Genomic DNA, 19,072 nt, shown 5'->3' on the forward strand with positions numbered 1-19,072 from the left:
ATCCTAACTAGCATATTATGAAGCACCTATACTACAAAGTTCTAGTTAGATGACATACCTTTTGATGTAGCTTGATGTCTTCAAGCTTTAAGAGCTTAGCCCCAATAGTGTGGAAGCCTCAAATGGAATCACAAATCACCAAAACACCTTGGAAGAACTTGAGAGAATATGTATGCACACTAAAATCGGCCCACTCTTATTTTCACACACTTGTGCCAATTTTGTGAGCCAAGGACCCCTTTATATATTATGGAGGATTAGGGTTACATCCATGTAAACCCTAATACCCATGACCTTTCATTTACATAGGATCCATGGGTTAAAAGCTCCATGGACCATCCATGAAAGCTTAGCCCAACCTAAATGAACTTGGCCCATTCCATATATATATATATATATATATATATATATATATATATATATATATATATATATATATATATATATATATATATATATATATATATATATATATATATAAGAGTCCATATTTAATTAGTTCTTTTTGATCACTTAATTAATTCTAAATTAATTCTTGATCAATACTAATTAAATAATATGATTCCATATTAATATATTAGAACTTATAATATATTAATATAAATCATAAATATACTATTCTCAAAAGACTATCCATATAAATTGTGCCGGTGAAGTGCAACCCAAATGGACCATGCCGGGTCGGGTCAAGTACATACCAAATATAGTTATGGACTTAGACATTAATCCAACAGTCTCCCACTTGGATAAGTCTAAAACTATTATTGAGTATGACTTCAAAACCTAACTGGCAATCGTAGCTCTTAAAGCCGCTGTCGAACTCTGACCTTGTCAACGACTTGTCCATTAGATAAGGGATCATATATTCCTCCATTCTAGATATAATATGGACTGAGACATGGATTATAATCATTCTCTCTGTCCATTTGTTGTTTCCCGATTTTCGATTTATGATGACTGACTGATTGAACAAATCAAATCAATCCTGGCTTGGCCAAGCACTCACATGTGTCATCGCTAAATCATCGAGGGGCCCACAGATATCGCTTTTATCCCGAAGGTAAAAGGAATGGATAAACTTCGACTCATATGGCTTGTTCTACTACTTGTTGAATCATACACAAAGGCACGTTTTATAACATCGAGTTACCAAATGCGTTTTCGTGCTACTTGTTGAATCATACACAAAGACGAAACTGTTCCTTGTGTGAGGCAGCACGAACCATGCTAAGCTTTGCTTCTCTTCCGCTATACTTCTGGGCCGATGCAGTTGCAACCGTGTGCTACACTAAGAACCGATCCTTACTTAACAAACGATTCTCCATCACTCCGTATGAGATTCTGAACAATCGGAAGCCCAACGTTAAGTTTTTCCACGTGTTCGGTTCAAGATGCTTTATTTTTAACTCCAAAGAGAACCGAAACAAGTTCGATGTTAAAGCCGATGAAGGAATTTTTCTTGGTTATTCACTTACTTCAAAGGCATATAGGGTTTTGAATAAACACTCCAAACGTATTGAAGAAACCTACTATGTAACCTTTGATGACAACTACATGAAGAAAGTTCAAAGAAGCGAAAGTACCTTGGGGGAAATATTTTCTGAATCAGGACAAGTCTCGGTTCCCATTTCCAACTTGTTTGAAGAGTACATAAGGCTATTTGATGAACCAGAAAAGGTTGTATATTCAGAGGCGAAAGCAGCAGACAACAAAATCGACAATCTGAAAAAGATCATCGATGAAGCTGTAAAAGATATGGAAAATGAACCTCCTAAACCGACTGGTGGTCAACCCTCAACTGATCCTCCAAACAACAGCTCAACGTTCAAGGGGGAGAGTTCATCTGCACCAAAAACATCCCATGACAGTCCACTTGAGGGGGAGAATCCAACTCCAATCCCAACACATGATAGTCCAACCGAGGGGGAGAATCCTGAACCTGACATGGGATATGCTTCGCCATTTGAGGGGGAGAATAAGAATACAAATGACGAAGGTGATCAATCAGAATTTGAAGAAGAGGTAAATGCAGAGTTGGATCCTGCCTATGACCCTAATTACCCTCCTCTAACGAAATGGACTAAGGATCATCCCAAAGCACAAATTATTGGTGAATCATCTGAGCGAGTTCTCATACGTTCTCAATTGAAAGCGAAACAAACTGCATTATTCTCTCATGTTGAATTCTATATGTTTAATTCGTTTGTCTCCAAAATCGAACCAAAGACGGTTAATGCTGCACTTGATCACGCTGATTGGGTACAAGCTATGCAAGATGAACTCCATGAGTTTGAACCTAATCGAGTTTGGAGACTGATTCCCACTCCAAAGGATGCTTCAGTGGTCGGCTTAAAATGGGTCTTCAGGAATAAGTTGGATAAAGAGGGAAACGTAATTCGCAATAAAGCTCGGTTGGTGGTAAAGGGATATTGCCAAGAAGAAGGGATAGACTATGAGGAGACCTTCGCTCCTGTAGCAAGGTTGGAATCCGTTAGAATCTTTCTGGCATATGCTGCACATAAAAACTTCGAAGTTTTCCAGATGGATGTGAAATGTGCTTTCTTAAATGGAGAACTAGAAGAAACGGTGTATGTTGAACAACCACCTGGGTTCGTGAACGAGAAATACCTTGATCACTGCTATGTGTTGGATAAAGTTGTGTATAGTCTAAAGCAAGCGCCAAGGGCCTGGTATGAAACATTAACTCGCTTTCTTAAAATGTCGAAATTCAAGCAAGGTTCGGTTGACCCAACCTTCTTTCGAAAGAAAGAAGGCGAACATCTAATGATAGTTCAGATTTATGTCGATGACATCATCTTCGGCTCCACGAATCCTAGCTTAACGGTTGAATTCAGGAAGTTGATGGAGACTAAATTTGAAATGAGCGCAATGGGTCCAATTAACTTTTTCCTTGGATTGAATATAAGACAGGGACCGGAAGGCATATTTATCAACCAGGAGGCTTACACGAAGAACTTGCTGGCGAAGTTCGGTATGACGGGAGATTCGAAGGTGAAGGTTCCCATGGCGTTTGGCACAAAGTTAACACCATCTCTGGAAAAACCTGGTGTTGACGTAACACTCTATCGTCAAATGATAGGGTCTCTTATGTATCTAACAGCTAGTAGACCAGACATTATGTTCTCTGTTTGTTATTATGCCAGGTTTCAAGCAAATCCAAGAGAACCTCACATGGTGGCAATGAAAAATATTTTTCGTTATCTGAAGCGAACCTCTTCTCTCGGTCTTTGGTACCCTGCTAGATCCGGATTCTTTGTTCAAGCCTTTTCTGACGCCGATCTTGGAGGATGTGGTCTGGACCGAAAGAGCACAACTGGAGGATGCCAATTCCTTGACGGTAAACTTGTTAGCTGGCAGTCCAAGAAGCAAACCTGTGTGTCTCTTTCAACAGCCGAAGCTGAGTACATAGCTGCAGCATCCTGTACCTCACAAGTGATATGGATACAAAGCCAACTAAGAGACTACAGACTGAGTATGAAGAAAATTCCTCTCTATTGTGACTCAAAAAGTACGATAAGAATATGTCACAATCCAGTGCAACACTCAAAGACAAAGCATATTGCACTAAGATACCATTTCATCAAGGACCATGTTGAAGATGGAAACGTGGAAGTACATTTCGTTCGGTCCTCTGATCAACTGGCTGACATCTTCACTAAAGCCTTACCAGAAGTGAGCTTCAATAAAATTCTACAAGGTTTGGGAATGATGAAAGCTGAGTCGGTACCGAACCCTCAAACCTCTCTTTAAAAATTAGACAAGCGAAATAGAGCGAACGCTCGGTCTATTTCGGTTCCAGATTTATCGGGAACCGAAATGAACCGAACGCTTGGTCTATTTCGGCTCCATAATTTTCGGGAACCGAAATGAACCGAACGTTCGGTCTATTTCGGCTCCGGAATTTTAGGGAACCAAAATGAACCGAACGCTCGGCTTATTTCGCTTCATTCCTTTAAGGTTTGATTTCGGTTGTATTCTATGTATACTCTCTTTTAAATCTTTTCTTGCTCTATTTTCTCTTTTATTTTTATTCCAAGAGTGTTTAGTATAAATTTCATTTTGTTTATTTTTCTGTTTTTATTCTTTTTCAGAAACTTCAAAAATCCAAAAATATTTTCTGTTTTTTATTATTTTTATTTTTCAGAAAATTCAAAAATTCAAAAGAATTTTATCTTTTATTTTTCTCTTAATTATTTTTTTTGTTTGTTTTGTTTGTGTGGTTTGTTTGTTTGCTTATTCTCTTTACTAGGTTCCAAGTACATTATTGCTACATATATTGGAGCTAGGGCAGGTATGACTATTTTAATTTGAACTAGTTAAGTGTCCCTAGAAGCATGCTGATGCATGTAGACCGAAGCCTCTAAGACTATGAGTACGGCCTTAATGATTCGATCTATACCTATCGTCTCTTCACAATCAGGCTGCTAATTTAACTTCGGTCTTGAGCTACCTTACTCTTCTCAAATGAGTTAAGAGTTTTCTGCTTTGTCACTTTTATATAGCAGGGGTACTTTCGGTTCCTTAACCACCTCCTCTATATTCTCCATCAACTTTCGTTTCACCAAGGTAACCCTTGAGACTCTCAGATATTACCACTGAGGTTTATGGTTACACAAAATCTGTGTTTATGATCTTGGATGCGTACACCACATGCTAAGTGAGACCCAAAATCCAACACCCATAATGAATTGACGGTGAATATTTATATTCAAGATTTCACTTGTTACCTAACGAAATCTCATTTTATTTTGAGTGGTCTTTATGAAATTGTCTTACACCAAGGCATTTCTTCCCAAGAAGATCCAGTTTGGTTTTTGTTTTTGAGATTTTTATAACATCATTAGTCACACCAAATTCTATCCAACCTACTTGGTCAACAGACCACATCGGTCTCACAAGTACTTCATCCAACTTTCGGTCTTATGTTAAGTATCGATGTTTGGTTGAAGATAAGCCACTCTTTAGACTATTATTTAAAAAGAAGCCTTTCGGTGTTTCTTTACAAACACTCGATCGTATTTTTTCGGGGAACCACGCAAGCACTTCAAGTCTCTCTTGACTTTGAAGGAAGAGATTCTTGCCCGTAATCATCTGCTTTAAGTCTTATTAAAGACATCACTCACATCCTATACATATTTTGCTTTATTTCTTTATTTTTTGGCACACTCTTACATGAAAATTCTTTGTGATTTTCCAAAATTCTGGTTGATGATCCTTATGATGGTTTTATTTTTGGCGCGACAATGGTTATTTTTACATATGGAGCGAAAGTGAATTTGAAACGACGATATATGGATAAGATTTTGGGCGCGTGAATTTGAACGGTTCCTAAACCCGCGCATGATGACGTCTATCTGGGGAAACCAACATGTCACATCACGCTTTTTCAGGCGACGTTTCAGTGATCGTATCATCATCACGAAGATTCTTTCTCTCTACTGGCAACGGTATATAAAGGGTTTCTTGCACCAATTGTACCTTCTTACCTTCTTCAAACTCTCTCAAATACACAAGGCGATCTGCAACTGTTCATCTTCTTCCTTACATCAACAATGGCGGAATCATCATCTGTTCAAGATTAAACTGCTTCATCATCATTGCTTCTGATCAAACCTAATCAGAACATGATCATTCAACTGAACCCTTTTTTGTATGATTCATACATGCTCCACGTTGTAGAATGTCTCAAGTACTCTCCTATGGTTATCGCACTCACGCAGATGGAATCTGTTCCAATGTCTCTGCTATCACAAGTGTATTCTACTGCGTCTTACGACAAGAATAAGGAGAGGATCTATTTTCAAATCTTCACTCACAAGGCATCAATTTCGAAAGGGCGATTATGTTCCCTGTTAAGGCTTGCCGTCGATGCTTCTGTTATCTCTCCTGATTTCATCACCACAACCCAGCTGTTTACAATGCTTTATGAGATGGGGGTATACTGCTGTTCTTACCACAGTGACGAAGGTTAAGAAATCGTGTTTGCCGCTGCAATGGAATGGGTTACTTACTCTTATCAACAAGGGTTTGGCCGAACGGGTTGCTGGGTCAGATGGTACGAGTAAGGGCTTTTTGACCATTCTCTATGGTCTCTATAATGGTATTAACTTGGATTATGGCTCGATTATTTGGTCGCAACTGGTGCAAAGTCTCAACACCTCAACGAGACATTCAGAGATTTCTTGTGGTCGTTTCTGGACTAGCGTCACCCGCCGGGCCATTGACACTTTACAGATTCCAATTATGAAAGATGCTTTGGTCTCCTCTGTGGCTACTTTTCATACGAAGAAGATTATCTTCTCAGATGCCACCAAGTTCTCTCACAATGGTTCGATCCCTGAAACAATGTACAGGTGTGTGTCAAGCGAAAGTAAAGTGATGGCTGACTACCGAAAGCTTACTCCCAAGGGCCCAAGAGAACTGACACCTGAACAGCAAGTTGCCTTAGATGCTATGGAGAAGCCTGCCAAGCGAGGGAAGAGGGCAGATACCAAGAAGGTGGAAACCGAAGGTCCTTCTTCTAATCCTGTCAAGTCCAACAAGCGAAAGGCTGACAAGGTTGGTTCTTCGGCTCCAAAGAAAGTTAAGAAGATGGCAAAGAAATCAAAAAGTCCTTCTCCTTCAAGTTCAGAACATGATGAGGAGCAATCGGCAGATGAGGAAGAAGAAGTTCAGCATCACGGTTCACCAAGAGGTGATACACCTCCTCGTTCTCCAACTCCTACTGAACAACTTCATGACAAGATTCCAACTCCTCCTCCATCTCCACCGAAAACTACTGTTCCAGTTTTGGTTGCTCCAATTCCACCGCCTTCTACATCTCAAACCGTCTCTTCTGTGCCACCACCACCACCAGTTAGTACAGTATCAATCTCTACAACTCCTTTCCCACCTCCCATCTTTTCACAAGCAACTATCACAACTACTCCTATCTCCACCACTACAACCGAACCTCCAGTAAACGTCAACGTATCTGATACGGGGACTAATACTGAAACCGAACCTCCCGTTACATCCAAACCTCTTTCACCCTCACCCTCAACTGATTCCGGTGATACTCTCGGTGGTGACAATCTTGAGTTTGACTCAAACTATTACAGTCCTTACAGACTTCCCACTGATGACGATGAAGAGGCTCCTGTAACCAAACAACAAGTGCAGAGTCTCGATGAAAAGCTTGATCAATTGCTCGCCTCTACTAAGACGTATAACGATGTTGTGCTCAAGGATTTTCTGGACACTGCTTTTGAGCAGTATACAGGGGCAATTGACAAATCAACGAAGGCGGTTGAAGCATCAACATCTTCTTGCCAGAAGGCTACAACCGAAGTTGCAGAACTCCTTCATAGTTCCAAGATTTTTCTTGAATCCCTTAAAGGTCATGCTGATGCGAATGCAGCAAAGGTAAATGCTTCGGTTGACTCTCTCTCCAAGTCACTTCAAGAGGAGCAAGCTAAATTCGAGAATGTTCGTTCTGAAATTCACGCTGAGAACACTTCTCTTCTTAGCTTAGTGGATTCTCATCTTGAAACACTCCATGCTGATTTAGCAAAGGAGAGCGCATTAAGGTAGGATCTTGCTCGTCAAACCTCTACCATTGAAGTCCAGAAGGTTCAATTGGCTCAAGCTGAGCGGGAGATTTCCTTGTTGAAAACTGAGCGTGTTGTTTTCTGGAGTTGTGCTGGTGACGTTCAGAATATGTTGCACACTGTTCTTAATGCTCATGATCCGATTCTTACACTGATTATCCGGAATCACCTGACCTCCAAGCTTCTTCCTGCCCTTGAACTTCTACATGAGATGAAGGGTGTTTCGGAGAGATTCGTACCTCCAAAACAAGGGGGAGAAGGTGCTCAGAAAACTCAACCGAAGGTCACTATCAAAACAGAACCGAAGGGTAATGAAGCTTCGGGTTTTGGGAATCAAGAAAAGAAGAAAGGACTTGCTGATGATAGTGATGAAGAAGAAACTATTGCCGATGCCCTGAAAAGGAAGAAAAGGGATAAGGAGTTAGATGAAAACCTTCGGGTTGCAAAGGAAGCAGAAGAGAGGGAGGGAAAGAACAAGGAAGAGCAAGATGCCTTAATTTGCAAAAAGGCTTTTTTTCCTCCTTGGACTAGGGCAACGCTCATCAAAGAAGCGATAGAGTTTCCTAGCATGTACTGGCTGGAACCTGTAGCTTCGTTTGATTGTGAGAATTCGAGGGACTCACAGTTTGATATGCCTATAACACGAAAGGAATTTACTTTTCACTGCTTTGATTCAACAGTTCAAGTTCCCTCACCTCACCCTCAAGTTGATCGTGAACTTATCGATTTTTATCTCAAGTTCGGTCAACCTCAGTATCTGACTTGGAGTGCACAGAAGATTACCACAGTCAAGGTGCTGAAACCTTCGCCTGCAGGGAAGTTTGTTAATGTTAATTTCAAGATAACCCGAGGTTCAGACGACTCGGTTTCTGTGATTTCTCTGGCAGATCTTCCTAACTTGAATCCTCATGATTGGATCTTATTGTTCAACATTTTGCTCACTAATACGAAGGAGTATAAGCCGATCCTGGATCATCTGAAGAGGATGTTGGCTTCCTATGTCCATGAAGTTGCTGCAACGGATCAGGAGATTGCTAAAGTTTTGAAGAAGAAACCAACTGTTAAGCCAACTGCGAAGCCTGGAGATGTAAACAAGATGCAGATAGGTCGAATTGATTCTACACATCTCACAGTGATGTTCACAAGAGGCGAAGCTAACAGATTTCTTTTTGCTCTTGTTGATAAGCATCTGTTCTCAACGGACTGCTCAGAGCATATAATCAATATTATCCATCGATGCAAGCATAACTCTGAGTCAGACAAGAAGAACTTCACTGACATGCTTCGGTGGTATATCACTTTTCGTCATACTCTACTGGCCATTATACCGAAGATGTTCAAGACTGTCAAGAAGTATTCTATAGCTCAACCGAACTGAGCTCTCGGCTCCATTGACACAAAGGGGGAGATTGTTGGGTATTATGTGTTGCGTCATGGGCTTAGTTTTTGTATATCCGGATTGGGCCTGTCCATCCGTGATTATTAATTAGGGTTAAGCTATAAATAGTGCATGCATGTATGCCTTAGATACGGTCGTGATTATTATCATTTATTGCTTTGTAACCCTAAACACCTCTACAGTCGAAGTTCTTAATCGAGCTCTTCTGAGGTGTTAAAGCTTAATCATTCGACATCAGTTAAACCATTCCTGTGTTCTTTATTTCGTTGTTTATTGCTTTTCTGCTTAGAATCAATCGATCCTACTAGAACTTTGTTCTAACAGACGGGATTAGCCCCTCCTTCCCCCAATTCTTTCAAAACTAACCCATAATTTACCTTTCTAACCCTACCATCTATAATTCTTTTCAAACCAGGTACGAACTTACACTTTATCCCCTAACTCCATAAAATCCTTTCAATATAAGTCCAGAATTTACTCTTTTAACCCCAGTCATTCAAGATCCTTTCAAATTAAGTCCAATATTATTCTTTAACCCCCGAAACTAACATTCCAATAATTATTAATTGATTTTGGACTATAATAGTATAAAATAATCATAATAACTATTTCTCGGGGTCCCTACTTAAAACGGGATGTTACAGACTATATAGGAAACGAGGCGCATTCCTCCATCTTTAGCAACCACAACTTCTAGTCCTTCCAACTTAACTCTTTCAACCTTTAACTTTCCAGATCTTTTCATATTATATCCTTTTTGTAATTTATTTGCACTAAACAATTCAAGATAGGCTGTAATGCCCGATTCCTGGAGGGAAAACTAGAAGTGCTTGGTTGAAGGAAGGAGCTTTGGATCCAGAAGAAGAACCCCATTTCCAGCTCATTTGAGGTATAAAGTCTATACCTTGCCCATTCATCTACTAGATCCCTTCATGGAGTAGTTTGGGACTTTAAGGAGCCATTTTTGGAACCATTCATGGATGCAAACATGTTTGGGGTTAAGACTTCAAATCCATGGTCTTTGAGGGACTTAATGGCATAAAGGTAACCAACTTTATGGCCATGGGAGTCCCATGCATCATAAGAACCACTTTTAGAGCCTTTTTGAGCTAAACAACCCATGCATGAACGTAAAGTTTGTAACTTTACGTGTTATATCGACCCTGGACGGCCAGATTTATGTTTTGGATGAATTAAGCCCGACTAAAATCGGCTGTATGGAATTAGACTTTAGGGGACTCGACGAGTCGTTCTTAGGACTCGGCGAGTTGGGCCGTGGTTCCCCAACCTTTTCTGTTACTGAGCAAACTTGTTGAGTCTAGAAGATGATTCAGCGAGTTGGACGTGTTTATGGACTTGAAGATCAAAGAACTTGACGAGTCCAAGGATGAACTCGGCGAGTTGATAGCAAATGTCCTGACTTGTATGAAGGAGAACTCGACGAGTCCAAGGAAGGACTCGACGAGTTCAAACGGAAAGTCCCGATTCTGTCATAAGGAGAAACTCGGCAAGTTAGAGGGTAACTCGACGAGTTAGATCACAAGTTAGAGATTCTCTGAATCATGGGACTCGACGAGTTGACGGACCAACTCAGCGAGTTGAGTCAACCAGAATGTTGACATGGACCAGAAAGTTGACTTTGACCAGAAGTGTTGACCTTTGACCTGACCATTGACCAGAGTTGACCCTTAAAGGGGTTATAAGTTTGAAATAGTAATTAAAAGAGATGTTATGTGTAGGAGTTTGAGGAGAGTTGATCCCAGCACCAAGGACAGTTCAGCTACTTCACGACATTGAGGTGAGTTACCTTCCAGTAGAAGTGGGTCTAAGGCACCAAGGTCGTCCCACTAGTAGGTGATTATAGTTGAGATGATTGTCTTTGTGATAATTGTCTAGTATGCCACTATCTGTTATGCTTTATGTGCTAGTATGTTATGTGATTATGTGATAGTGGTAGATAGGGGACTAGTCCCCGGACCCGGTTGAGATATACCGGCAGGGTAGGTCGAGCATCCAGATATGTCTGACAGTATGATATGCTATGTTATTATGAGGTAGTGGTAGGGGGTGAAATAGTCCCCGTAGCCGGTTGAAATAGCCGGAGGGTAGGTCGGGCACCCAGATATGCCTGGCAGGGAAGGTCGAGCACCCATATATGCTTGACAAGGGGCAGGTCGGGTACCCCGGTATGTCTGACGAGGGTAGGTTGAGCACCCAAATATGCTCAGCAGGGTAGGCCGGGCACCCAGATATGCCTGGCAGTATGTTTATTGTATGGTATGTGGTGTGATGGGGGAACTCACTAAGCTTTGTGCTTACGGTTTTCAGTTTTTGTTTCAGGTCCTTCTTCATTAAAGGGAAAGGAGCCAGCACGGTAGCAGTGCATCACACACATGATTTTCCGCACATGAGATTCTTGGGATTTGTACTCTGACATTGTTACTATTATGTGATATGGTTTTGAGACATGTGATCTATGGTTTTTATGAAATGAATTAACTTGATGATGTTTTCTTATAAATTGTTCTATAAATCGCTATACCAAAAATGAAATTTTTGGTCTTGAATTTTGGGATGTTACATAGGCTTATAGTTTATATTTCAAATGTTTATCTTTTATTTATGTTATTTTCAATATTCATCATTACCATAAATTTGGGGATGAGATGAATTGACCATTGATTCTAATATATTCAAACTCGATGCCATAAATCACTTTTAAAGACTCCCCTAAAACAACACGTATTTGTTTCACATGCAAGTAAACTCCATCATTAAACAGTAGACCTCTACGAGTCCCCCAAGTTCCTGCATCCCTCTCCATTACCATTGCAGACACCCTACACCAATTATGCAGTGAAAAAGAAGAATTTATCAAAGTATGTAAGAAAATACATTAACTTTAGAACAACATAAATAATCAACCGATACTCGCAAGTCGCAAAAAAAATGTTTTTTTTATAAATAAAACAACACTCTAATATATCATCATCAATAATAATAAAAAAATTAAGGAATGTACCGAACCAAATTAATGCTATATATAAACATTTTACAATGATTCATTAACACTTGGCAAAGACAAAAAAATGGTGAGCGCTCTAAAGGAATGAGGGAAGTCACCAACACGCACCCTAAAGGGGTATAAATTATCTAATTTTGCATTAAAAGTCCACATCAACTGTACACTGAAACTAATTAAATTCTGATAAATTTAATTAAAGATTCCTTCAAATAATGTTTTTATTCATGAAGTATACCGAGAAGGAATAAAGCCCTTTAAGGTAAAAATCTTTGCAAAAATAAGGTATACTGAGAAGGAATGGGAATTTTCAGGATGTTGCAGAAAACATTATTGTAAGTTTGTAACTTCTGAAACCTAACAAATCAATTAAAAATGACTAAACTACCATGGTTTGAAGTGGAACAGGAGTGTTCATAACCAAAATTTCATATATCTTAAATTCAATCTTTTTGTTGTTTAATGCGTTAACAAAGAAATACAAAATAGTTTCTAATCATCTTATGCATACCATAATCATGAGTCATGACAGTACAGAATGATATAACAAAACTTCTAGTGTCTAATTTACTAATCTCTAATTGAAAGCTTCATTGAAAAAACAATGGACATGTCAATAGAGCAGTGTGTTACTGTTAGTATGAATAAAACATATAATTTTATCAAAGACTTCTCATAAGTACTCTTTCTTTTCTAGTAGTTCAAGTGTCTACAACATAGTATATAATAAATGACACATGTCTAAAGATGTAGCATAAAACAAAATCAATGACCTAAAAATCAAGACTCAAATCAAACATTCAAACCACAAATCTCTAATGGTTGTAATTAAGCCATTTATCGTAATACTCTAAGATACATAACTCAAAAATTCATTACATTATTTGGTAGCACAAATCATTTATCAAAGAAAGGTCATGTTCCAGGGATAAACTTACATTGAGATTGAACAATCCAAAAACTACTAGGATGAAAAAAGTAGTTAGAGATGTCATATGGCTACATGGGCATGTTCTCAGCCATATGTCCTTTAATTCATCAATTTGTCTTATCCTCAAATATGCCTCTTTCTAGTGCTTCAACTATCCTAGGATCAAAAGCTTCAATGTTCTAGATTTAGTTCAACATAGCTTATCAACTACACTTAATAATGCAAAAATATTGGTAATAAACAAATGTTGTCCTAATCAATACCAATTTGTGAATTCATAATGACCAGAAGTGTTGTATAGACTCTACCTAACTAGATCAAGAACAAGCATGGTAAGTATCGTGCAAACCTAAATGCAGTCAGATAACATGAAAATCTAACGAATCTAAAAGAAAACCTAAAAGAATCAATGAATTCTTTTGAATAAATTCCAATCAAGAGCTAAAGGAATGCTGACAAACTCACTTCTCCTTTTCAAAAAACTAGATCTCAACCTCCTTGTAACTAACTAACAAAATTGGTAAATTAAAAGTACATACCAAAGAAATCATGGCAGATCTATTAGGCACACATAAAATAGTCGAATGAAGTTATGAAATAAGCACCAGACTGAAATTTCTAAATGTGATATTTTTGATTTACCTGAGTCCAAGAATATGCTTGTCTTTCCGACGAGAAGTGAGAGAAGTGAGAGCGTAGGTAGCTGATATGGTTGGATTAAAGCTTGAGCGATGAAGACGAAGTAAGACCATCACATATACCTATAACGACCGGCTTCTTGGTCAAGCTGGCCCGATCGTGGTCCGTGCACACCATCTCGGTCGATCGTGGTGCAACGTTTTTGTTGAGCTTTGTGGTGGGGAGGAAGGAGTGCAACGATGAATGGGAAGGTTGGATTCATTTTGACCGTTCAAGGAGCCGTTGAACGGATAAATTTCAATATATATATATATATATATATATATATATATATATATATATATATATATACACACACACACACACACATACACACACACAAATTTTACCTATAAATACCATACTATACACCCACATTTTTTACACCATTCTTTTCTTTATCTATATTATACAATATACACACAACCTTTTTTACAACCAAAAATCATGGATCACAATTAAAATACACCCCACAAAAAAAAAATTTCCCGACCATGGAATCACCTCAAGGTGGTTTTATGAATTTTCTACAAACCGGTTTCTCTATCTAACAAACACCACTTTTCCAAGAACAATTCCAACATTTCCCGACCTTTCAACAACAATTCCATCCACTATCGTCACAAGCACCACTTTCACAACCACAACAATCATAACCACCTCATTTGCCAGATTTTGTTTCGAAAACACAACCTTCGCCACCACCACTTCAACCAAAAAAAAGGAAAAAAACTGGCCCGACCCACTACCGGCCAAGAAAAGGTACCATGGACAAAAGAGGAAGAAGATAAGCTAGCAGAGGCGTGAGTTTCGGCTTCCCAAGACCCCATTGAAGGAGACAGTCAAACCTTCACTTGTTTTTGGGAGAAAGTTTGAAGCATGTTCTATCATTTAACGGGAAGTGAAACTCAAAATTCTGATCAAATTAGGTCGAAGTGGCGCGATATTCGATTAAAATGCAACAAATTTGGAAGAATTTACAACAACCTCCAAAACATACGCAAAAGTGGGTCAAACGATTTCAATTTCTTCAAGGCGGCCTTGGATCAATTTGAAAAAATAAGGCCGGCTCGCAAAGCTTTTCCGTATGTGAAACCGTGGCTAAAATTGAAAGATGCTCCATAATGGAAAGAGAAAACAAAAGGAACTTCACAAAACTCTTCCGGTTCAAAGCGTTCAATAAACCCGATGCAACTTCCCAACAATCGGACGGATGAACACACATCGACATCAACAATGATCTGATCGATCTTGAAGACGAACAACCTCTTCGTCTGCCCGTTTGAAGAAATAAAGCAAAAAAAGCGGGTTCGTCGGCTTCGGATTCTAGTGTTATCGATCATTTGGAGAGAAATTTGATCGATATGTCCATATTCAAGAAACCAAAGCCGAGATGTTGAGTCTGGTAGAACAAAAAATGATAGAAGCGCAAACATCATTCAAAGAGGCGCAAACAACGCTTCAAACAAAAACCGATATTAAGATTTTGAAAATGAAAACGGACGATATCGAAGGCGAAAAATTGAAGATTTTTCTCGCAAAGAAACAGTCCGTTCGATCCCGATATAGGAATAATGATAGTTTTTTTTAGTTATGCTTGGTATTTTTAAATGTTTTATTTTTATTTTTAGTGTTATTTTTATTTTTTATTTTAATTAATGTCATTTTTTAATGTAAGGTTGTATTTTAATCAATAAAAAACTAATATTTAAAAAATTATATGTATTTAATGTATTTTTGAATTAAATTTAATTAGAAAATATACGACAGAATGATATGTTTAGTGATAGGTATTTTGATAAAAAGTATAGTGATGATGTTTCACATGCTACTATAAACCTATAATAGTTAGTGCTAACATTATAAACCAACTCAAATACATCGAACAAATGGTAATTGCGTCAATTCTCGGTTTGTTTGTTGCCGATAACTACGATGGTAGATTTGTTTGATGGCGGTGATTCTATGACCAGTCAAATACGTATTTGATTGTGTTTAAAAAAACTCAAGTTTCAGTTTTGCCCCCTCTTCTACCTCTAAGCAACAGTTTCAACCCCTCCACCTTTGTTTGAATTAGTTTTAACCTTTTGCATAATACATGTATTTTGAATTAGTTTTAACCTTTTGCATAATACATGTATTTTGAATTAGTTTTAACCTTTTGCATAATACATGTATTTTATTTTATTATTAATTTCTTTTCTTTTAGTTTTCACATAAAATATTTCAGATATATGTAAGTATTTGATTATTGCAAAAAATATTAAGAAAAAGTTATCTACTGGAAAGGATATTTAAAGGTCGATTTGCTTTTAGTGAAACACTAAATAAATTCTAGAAGAGATAAATCAATGTAGACGCTCTTAGTTCTAGTTTTAACTTATTTGGATTAAGTGTACGATTAGTATATTCAATAAATTTTAAAGATACGAAGAAAGTGTAAAGTTTATAAAAGTAGAGGGCATGGACATTTAAAGTTAGCGCAGGAAGGGCCTAAGTGTCAACATGCGAGAGTTGAAGTTAAAGCGCGCGGTTATTGTTGCTTCTTTATAAAGCTGTTATTGTTGCTTGTTTATAAGGAAGATCGGTGTTGTGGTGTTTCATCAATCTTTGAAAGACTCTTGTTTACATTCTGCGTTGCATTGACGAAAAACCATTGGTGTAAGTCTATATTCACTTTCTGTATATTCGCTATTGAATACATCTAATTCTTCATGCACAAACATATTACTTGTATGTTTTGGATTCGTCGTTAGATCGAGTTGTATTGACGAAAAAACATTGCTGTAAGTCTATATTAAGGTTCATTATCCACGAATAAACAGAGTAGTTTGTTTTGGATTTATTGTTAATCGATTTTAAATTTGCCAACAAGTTTTTATTCTTCTTCTTCGATCAAGCATCTTGATCTGAACTTCTTTTTCTGACTTCAGTGAAAACATCATTATGTTAATGTACTTTTACGGCTTATTTATTGCAGGTTGTGGATATATCAAGATCTCAATACTGTTTGATGGTAGGTTGGGGGGTTTCACTTTTTGGCATTTGCTTTTCTTCTCTTTCTATTTTCTGAATGCCTTACGTAGTTACTCCCTGTTTTACTCTTTTATGAATTGCAGGCAGAAAGAAGAGGTGTTAAAGTGTATGGGCCATGGGGTGATGCAACAACGACAAGTCGTCACTGGATTTATATGGCTGAAGGCAACATTAACAAGATTACTGTTTCAGCTACATCGATGGACATATGTGGCTTCATGTTTCAGAGCATATCATCTACTAAAGATCGAACCCAAGAGTCTTTTGGTGCGTCCATGGGCAAAACGCACACGGTAAAACTAAATACTGGTTCTTGATGTCATTGATCAACAAACACATTCAAAAGTATTTTTACGAACTGCATTGTTTTTAAATCTGCAGATTTCGATCGACTTTCCAAAAGAATACTTGACCTCAATTAGTGGTACGTGTGAGGACCGTGTAACCGGTAAAGTAGTGACGTCTCTTTGCTTTGGGACAAATGTGAAACAACATGGTCCGTATGGTTCGGTTAGTGGCAATCGGTTCTCATACGAAGGTGGAGGTGGGGTTATAGTCGGATTCCATGGATACGATAACACTTACATCTCGGCTATTGGTATTTATGTGATGCATAAATCCCTAGCTCTTGGTTGTGAATACAGACCCAAGGTAATTAAATGCATAAGTTCTATAAAATAGTTAGGCATGTGTAGCGTGCGTTAAACGATATTCATATATGAATAATGTTTTAACTACAGGGACATATCTCCACTATGATAATGCCCAAGGATGCAGGACCCTGGGGGATATCTCTAGGCCAGCAATGGGACGATGGCGTTTTCTCTAACATAAGACGTATACGTGTTCATGTGGGAGCGCCTAATGATGTAATCTGTGGCATCCAGTTTGAATATACCAAAAGAGATGGTGAAATCGTCATTTCACCCGTGCATGGGGGAGGAACCGCTGGTGATGTGATTAAACAGGTATGTATGTATATTCCACACACACACGCACGCATTAGTTTTTGTTTTGTATTTTAACAGTAATGATGGGGGTATAATGGACTTTACAGGTTGAGTTGGACGTAGAGAAGGAGTATCTCACATGCATATCTGGCTTCGTTGGACCGGTAGAGGAGATTGGAGGTGCCAAAGCTATAACGTCATTAACCTTTTATTCAAACAAGAAAGTGTATGGGCCATATGGAAGACAAAGAAGTGATGATGGGTTACCTGGGTATATTCCATTTTCATCAACCCCATTACCTGGGAAGTTGAAAGGGTTCCATGGGACACACAGCAAGTTTCTGAATTCAATTGGTGTGCATATGGAATATTTTTAAAGAGACCGTAATGCCATTAATTTTGGTAGTCTTATTGTTTTGTTTTTGACGAACACAAAATTAATTGGGGGAAGTATGGATTAGTGACATGACATAAATATACACCACTTGCATGAACCATTTTAATTATGTACGGATTCTTTCAAATAGATTTTTGTTTAGATAGATGTTTGGCTGTTAGCTTATTATTCAATTTTTTTTTATTTATTTATTTATTTTTTTTATGTTGTCATGGCAAGCCAAAAAATAATTTATAAGTTTAGCGTATAAGCTAGCTTTTTTAAAAGCTATTTAGACAAATTTTTAACAGTTTTTTTTTAATTTCAAATATGCATTTAATTAATTATAGAAACATATTCATTTAAAATGCTCTTTTATGTCATTTTATATATTTTAGCTAGTTTTTTAATTAGTTTTACCAAACGTTGTTTTTTATCGGCTGATTTTTCAGTTATCAACTAGCTTTTTATTTAACAGCTAATTTTTCAGCTAGCAGCTAACTTTTCAGCTAGTACACAATAAAAACTGAATCAACCAATTTAAAATAAAGCTCAATGATAATTATATTTTCTAAATTGGTAAGATGATAATACAAAACAATAATATATTTAAAAATATAAAATTATAATCTCACGAAAGAACCACAGAGAAGCTAATACTAAAGCAACAAAACATAAAGAAGCTAATACTAAGAAATGTCCTCAAACATTGTATTTGATACAACTAATGGCGCATATGCGCAATGCGGCAGGACTATTGGGAGCGGGGGAGGGATGAAATGTTTTTTTTGTTGACGGTTAATAGTTTTATTTCGAAAACATGACATCTTTTAGAATATAGGTTTTTTTTTTTTTTTTTTTTTTTATCGTAAGCAAGAATTAACAATTAGTATAACGGTCTAAGTCAAATTTGATATCTATACTTTATAGATGGAAAAATATGATAGGATTTAGATAAAACAAATAAACTTAAAACCCTTAAGTTTACATACAACCTAAGGATCTATGGTTTCACTATTGAACCTATAACTAAGAACATCAAATAAGAAACTTTAGGTATATTGTGACAT

At 37.6% G+C, this 19,072-nt stretch overlaps 1 protein-coding gene across 1 annotated transcript; it reads left to right on the forward strand.

Moving 5' to 3' along the window:
• Positions 1-15,529: 15,529 nt before the first annotated feature.
• LOC145112722 (agglutinin-like) lies at positions 15,530-18,003 on the forward strand. The gene is made up of 6 exons (XM_079048859.1): positions 15,530-15,586; positions 16,621-16,656; positions 16,760-16,969; positions 17,058-17,327; positions 17,417-17,644; positions 17,734-18,003. The coding sequence occupies exons 1-6, from the start codon at positions 15,530-15,532 to the stop codon at positions 18,001-18,003; spliced, it is 1,071 nt and encodes a 356-aa protein (XP_078904985.1).
• The last annotated feature ends 1,069 nt before the right edge of the window (positions 18,004-19,072 follow it).

Source organism: Lactuca virosa, chromosome 1, assembly GCF_052849685.1.
Source record: "Lactuca virosa cultivar CGN04683 chromosome 1, Lactuca_virosa_CGN04683_v6, whole genome shotgun sequence".
NCBI classification, from domain to species: Eukaryota; Viridiplantae; Streptophyta; class Magnoliopsida; order Asterales; family Asteraceae; genus Lactuca; species Lactuca virosa.